Source organism: Phocoena phocoena, chromosome 10 (genome assembly GCF_963924675.1).
Source record: "Phocoena phocoena chromosome 10, mPhoPho1.1, whole genome shotgun sequence".
Lineage (NCBI taxonomy): Eukaryota > Metazoa > Chordata > Mammalia > Artiodactyla > Phocoenidae > Phocoena > Phocoena phocoena.
Window position 1 is genome coordinate 40,856,469 of NC_089228.1, and position 6,513 is coordinate 40,862,981.

At 50.5% G+C, this 6,513-nt stretch overlaps 1 protein-coding gene across 1 annotated transcript; it reads left to right on the forward strand.

The window, feature by feature from the left end:
- Positions 1–227: 227 nt before the first annotated feature.
- LOC136129957 (putative serine protease 42) lies at positions 228–4,292 on the forward strand. Its single transcript, XM_065886338.1, is given in 8 exon segments — positions 228–402; positions 440–461; positions 737–788; positions 790–833; positions 835–897; positions 1,434–1,696; positions 2,585–2,745; positions 4,056–4,292. Coding segments are annotated over 8 exon segments (1,017 nt in total).
- Positions 4,293–6,513: the final 2,221 nt, after the last annotated feature.

Below are 6,513 nucleotides of genomic sequence, written 5' to 3' on the forward strand. Positions count from 1 at the left end.
CCAAGAAGGGCAGGGGCGTCAGAAAGCACCCGCCTTTTAGAGCCAACGTTAAATTGGAAGGTCCCTAGCAAGGACAGTCTCCTCAGATGTACCCTTACCCCTCGGACCTGGGCAGTGTTCTGGCTGGACACAGTCTGGCGTGAGGATCTGAGAGCACAACCCTGCACTCTCAGGCAGGAGACTTCGTGGGCAGGGGCACGCAGAGCGCTGAGGCCGTCACCGAGCCCATGGCATCCCCGGGCGGCCCCTGCAGCCTCCTGGTCTGGCTTCTGCTCCTTCAGCGCTGGCTCAGGGAGGCCCCAGCAGGTGGGTCAGCGACGCCCTCGCCCACTTCACCCCTCTCGGGAGGCGGCCTCGAGGACCCCATGGCGGACCAGCCAAACCCTGGAGGGGGCTCAGGGAGCCCCTGAGAACCCCAGGTCCCCTGGGGCTCTGGGAGCCCCCAAGTTGGTGGAGTTTAGGTCAGGTGACTCTTCGCATTGGCCTTCTGGAGGGGCGGGCTGAGGCGCTAGGGTAGGGGCCGGTGTTCCCTGGGAGTTTGAGGGGATCGGGGTCTGAATTAGTGCAGGCCTGCTGTGGAGCCTGAGGGAGACGTGCCTCGTCTGTGGGTCCATGGCCTGCAGACTTGGAAGCGCTGCCCTGGAGCCTAGGAGGACATGGCCTTCTCGGCTGTCCGAGGGGCTCCAGGGAGACAGGGCCTGTTTCTTTGAGGTTCTCCTTGCTACCCTGTCCTCACCCCATCGTGTGGCCAAGTGTTCCTGAAAATCGTGGGAGGAAATCAGAGTGAAAGAAGGGAAGTGGCCCTGGCAGGTGAGCCTGAGGGTCAGTGGCAGATGTGTGCGGAGGTTCCCTCATCACAGCTCAGTGGCTGCTGACTGCAGCCCACTGTATTTTAAGGTGAGTAATGACAAGTGGAGATGTGAGAGTTCTGGAGCCAGTCCTGCCCGCCTCAGATACCCACTAGTTTCTGCTGCCCTGCAAGTTGATAAAAACCCAACCCAAACCAAAGCACACACAATAAAAACGGGAGGGATTCTGCACTGGTAGTCTTGTTACTAGGAATACTAGTTTGGTGAACAAAACCAATTGTTTGGGAGAGCAAACCAATTTTTTTTTTTTTTTTACATCTTTATTGGAGTATAATTGCTTTACAATGGTGTGTTAGTTTCTGCTTTATAACAAAGTGAATCAGTTATACATATACATATGTTCCCATATCTCTTCCCTCTTGCGTCTCCCTCCCTCCCACCCTCTCCATCCCACCCCTCTAGCGAGCAAACCAATTTTGAGAGTCATTAGGAGGGTTTTTTGGTGATAGGGTCGTAGCGAGAGTGGTGAGAGAGGTTGGGGCCACATTGGGAAACAGCTGATATGTGTGGAAAGGCACAAGGGATGCTTCCCAGGGTCTCTATGAGGGACATGTCCTCCCACAGCTGTTACCGCTGCAGTGTCATGATGGGAGATCGGAGTGTCTGTGGTGAAATCTCAGGGTTGGTGGTTCCTATCAGCCGAGTCATTGTTCACCCTCAGTTCTCAACATGTGGAACTGTTAAATATGACCTTGCTCTTCTCTGGCTCTTCTACCCTGTAAATTTCGCTGGGGTCATCCAGCCTATATGCATCCCTGAGAAGACTTTCCAGGTGGAAGCTGGGACCAGGTGCTGGGTGACTGGATGGGGCAAGCAACAAGAATTCAGTGAGACTGTGAGGCAGGAAGTAACCTTGGGCAGAGGGAGGCAGCTTTATCCCTGGAGTAGGTAACAACACTAAAGGGAGGGGTAGGGAAGCACACCACCTGGCAGGTGGGTTAGGGGGCAGCCAGGCTAATGGTTCCCAGTTGGCTTGAGCCCAGAAATTGGTTGAGATCTTTTGTTGCCACACAAATATTTGATGGCAGCCGTTTAAGCAAGGCACCAGTTCTGGGAACTAGAGCTGCTCAGGAGAAGAAGAAATACATGGGTGAAGTCTCCTGCAGATTTGTGGGGAACTGTGCCTGGTTGGTTTGGGGGCATTTTTAGGTTCCCTGGGGACAGAGCCAGATGATCTGGAGTTCTCTCCGGGGTGGATTTCTGCTCAGGGGGTGCTGCCAGGCCGAGCTGTCCCTCGCTGGAGGTACCTGCCTTGGTGCCCAGGGACTTTGCTGTCCTTGGGAATGTTGGCAGAGCCCGTGGGCCCCAGTTGGTGAGGCTATAGGGCCTCCTGTCTCTGGGAAGAGGCTGGATTGTTCCTTTGGGCACTACCATTCTGAGAGTCTGTGATCCTGCTTTAAAGTAAAGACACTTTGCTGATGCACCGGACACCTTTCATTATTACTATTGACGCACAGAGTGACAGATGCGTGGTTATCATTTCTCAGGCTGGTAAGGCCTCGCCTCTTCCTGTCCTGATCTGTTCTTCCTTCTCTTGTCCTGGTTTTGGTTCCTACCTTCTCTTCTCCCCATGTCAGCTTTGGGCTTCAGTTTCCTCCGTTGTCAACTGGGGACAATATCCTCTGTGCTGCCTTCTTCAAGGGGGATTCAAGGTGTTTGGGGGCTTACTGTCCGCCTGTGCAGATCTACCCACTGCTGAGTTTCTTTGCTTGTAGGTGGCCCATTTGTCTCAGTCTTTCTCTGGGAGGTGGACCAATATATCATCTACTATGAAGAATGTAATAGGATGGTCCAGGAGGCCATGCCAACAGGTAAGGATGTAGTACTGGAAGGAATGATCTGTGACTATAATAGTATAGGAAACAATTCTTGTCAGGTAAGTTCATGGGTCTCTTGCCACCTCCGCATTGAGGTTGTCCCCTCAAAGTTTCCTCATTCCCCAGTGGCAGGGCCTGGGTTATTTGACCCCTCCTCTTTCAGCCTTTAATTAAGGAGATTCAGGGGAGAACCCCTCAGGATGCCCCTGAGCTGGCCTGGCCCGTTCCTTCAATAGGGAGCAGCCCTCGCATCCTGGGCGTGCTGCCAGGGTGTGGTGAAGTTGGGGGTGATGATGATAATAATGTAAGTGCCTATAATTGAGTTCCCTCTATGGCGACTTACTGTGCCAGTGTGAGCATTCACCCACATTAGCTCAGTTACCCAGCTCACAACCCCGCAACATAATTATACATATTATTATACAGATGTGGTCCCTACAAGACATAAGTTCAAGGTCCCCCTGGGAGTGCCTGGGCCCACAGTCTCCCCTTTGCACCAAGCAGCCTTTCTGAGCAGGGGGCATCTGAGCCAGGTCTTAGAGGATGAGTATTTGGAGTCTTGGAAAGAGGAGAACATCACCGTTGGGAGAGGGAACATCAAGTACCAAGGCTCAGAGTTCTGAAGAACATGTCGTGTTTAGGGACTGTGTTTCAGGTCTGGAGCAATGAGGTGGCAAATATGGCCCGAGAAGGTGATTGGAATCAGAATATGTGTGGCCTGCAACGCTGTGCTATGTTTCTCGTTCCTGTCCATGCAGGACTGTAGGCCAGGAGTTTGTTTTCACCATGTAGGCAATGGTGTTGAGCCCCGGGCAGGACCTGGGCTGGTGGGGAGGTGAAGGGGTTGTGTTTGAGGTTGAGTCATCAGTTCTTGGTGACTGACTGCCTGTGAGGGTGCGGGTGAGGGAGAGCTTGAGGAGGACTCTGAGTTTCTGACTGAGCTGGTAGATGGGGGGCCACCAGAGCAGTTTTAGCAAAGGATGTGCAGTGTTTGCGTGAGTTGGGGTGACTATGTGGGATGTCTGAGAGTGTAGCTTAGAGTATGGAGGGAGCTGGTTATATGGTCAGGAGCTCTAGAGAAACTTTAGGCTAGGTGTAAGGATTTAGGCGGCTCCATGCAAAGGTGGTATTCAAAGTGTTTAACAACCACTGTGGTATAGTAAATGACCAGTCATAATATCCTCAGAAGATACTAAAGTTTTCCAATTGACTATTCAGTTCTCAGTTCTCAAAATCAAGAAATCTGGGCCTGGGAGATGTCTGGGGAAGGCCCACAGGTGCCTGTCTTTCAGCGCCTTGCAGTGCAATCAGCCTGCCCTGAAGTGGGTGCTCTTCCATTCCTGCGGTTTGTTTCTTTCTCTTTTTCCAGGGAGATTCTGGGGACCCTCTGGTCTGTCAATATAATACCACATGGGTCCAGATAGGGATTGTGAGCTGGGGTGTCAGCTGTGGTTGTAAAATTTCACCTGGAGTTTATACGGATACTGCCTTCTACACGAAGTGGCTAGTTGCAGTGGTGAACCAGGCCACCTCTTTGTATCCAGTGGTGCTCCTCATCCTACTGGTGTGTCTGGTGCTGCCTCTGGGCATCCTGGCGACCCTGTGATCACCCTGGCCCACACCCCCTTCTGTTTCTGAGTCTCACACTAGCCCTGCCTCTGACCTCCCACTTCTACTCAATGCCCTTTCCTCAATTTCGTTTGGGATCCACTGACCCTGTGGAGATCCACAGGACAGAGAGTGGCAGCAGGAAAGGAACCCTGGAAGTTTCCTGGCCTGTGGATCCAGGAACCTGCCTCATCCACACCTACACCTTGGCTGTGCTCTGCCTGCCAGGAAGAAGTGGGTGAAACCATCCCAGCTGGATGGCCAGTGACCTGCCAGGTGATGCTTCATGTTGCTTCATCCGCATCTTGGAGAACACCTAGCAAAGGAGGGACATCATCTCCGGTGAAACAGCGTTAGACCTGACACTTTATCAAACCAGTCCGCTTGGTGATTGTTGGGAGAGAGTGAGGAGGCATCACCATGTCCACGTCTGACTCAGCTGTCTGGGTTGGGAGAAGGTCCCCGGCTGCCCAGTGCGGATGCATCTGAGTGTCCAGCCTCTGCCACACAAGCCCTGCTGGGGCAACTCAGTCTAGGAACCCCCTTCCCAGTGCTCCAGCGGCCACATCCAGGCTCACTCCAAGTTGTGTTGAGGCGTCAAGGAGTGCAGAGATTTCTGATGTCAACTGAATAAATGTTTGAAGAGTCGTGTGTGTGTTCTGGTGTGTGTGTTCTCTACTGGTCTGGGATCACTGAAGAGAACTTACATTTAGCTTAGGAAAGTGTTTGTGATCCTTTTTAAACCCTGGAGTGATGTGATGTGATGTGAGTTGACAGGTAGCTTTAGCAGTTGGGTCCTGCTGCTGTGTTCCTCATAGCCATTAGCATCTCTGCAGGGAACTTTGTGGATGAGTTTGCTAGCCAATGCATCTGAGAAGGAGGAAGTGAGAGAGACTGGAAGCAAGAGAGGGGTCAGGGCATTGGGCCCAAACATCAAGCCCTTTTTCTGTGTGTTTCTGCCGCTCCCCTTCTTGGTAAATAGAGTCTTGAGCACCAGACTGCCTTGGCCAGGCTATGGAGAACGGCACTGAGACTTAGGGAGGGGACAGGTTGGGGAGCTTACTGTGTCTGTGCGGGCTTATTTCCTTCATTACCATATCGTCCCAACTTAGCTCTTTGTCACGATGCAGAGCACTTCACTTTTCCTTGATTTCTCTCGTGAAAGTTTGAGGTTGCCTTTTTTAAGGAGAGGATTAGCGCATTTTGCATATGGGAAGAGGTGCAAGTGAATAGTTAGGTGAGTAAAAAAGTGGACTGGGGTAAAGCTTGATAATCCTCTCTTGTGGCACCTTTCATCCCCTTCCTTCTGGGCATATAGTGGATCAGAATAAAGAGTACATTTCCAACCTTCCCACATATCTAAGTTTGGCAATAAGTTCTGGCCAATAAAGTATAAACAGAAATGTTGGGTATGAATTTTGGAAAGTATCCTTAAAAGGAGAACAAGCCCTTCATCACCTTCTTCTTTCCTGGCTAGAATGTATACATGGTGACTGGAGCTTGCGCAGCTATCTTGGGACATGAGGAACATGTTAAGGGTATGGAACAGAAATTCAGAAGGAGCTTGACTCCTTGGAATTTATAGGGCTGCCATCACAGCTCTTTATGCAAGAGAGAAATAAACTTCTCTTTTAATTAAGCCACCATCACCTTCAGTCTCACTTGCTCACAGAAAAACCTCAATCTAACTAATTCAGTTGATATTATCTGGAGCTTTATTTCTGGATTGTTAGGAATATAAGTTTTTAAAGTCATTTCTTATTTAGACTAAATTCTTCTTTATTCCTACTTTGCTGTATGCCATTGCTTCCTTCTCTCTTCATATTTATTTATTTATTTATTTATTTATTTTTGCGGTACGCGGGCTTCTCACTGCTGTGGCCTCTCCCATTGCGGAGCACAGGCTCCGGACGCACAGGCTCAGCAGCCATGGGCCTAGCCGCTCTGCGGCATGTGGGATCTTCCCGGACTGGGGCATGAACCCGTGTCCCCTGTATCGGCAGGCGGACTCTCAACCACTGCGCCACCAGGAAAGCCCGTGTATTCATATTTTAAAATTGGTAAGGTTAAAAGTTTATGTTGATGAATGACTATTATCTCAATGCATTTCTATATTATTTTCTTTATTGAGGTATAATTTATTCATAGTACAATGCACACATTGCACTGTACAATTTTATGAGTTTTAACAAATGTATACCCATGCTAACATCACCCAA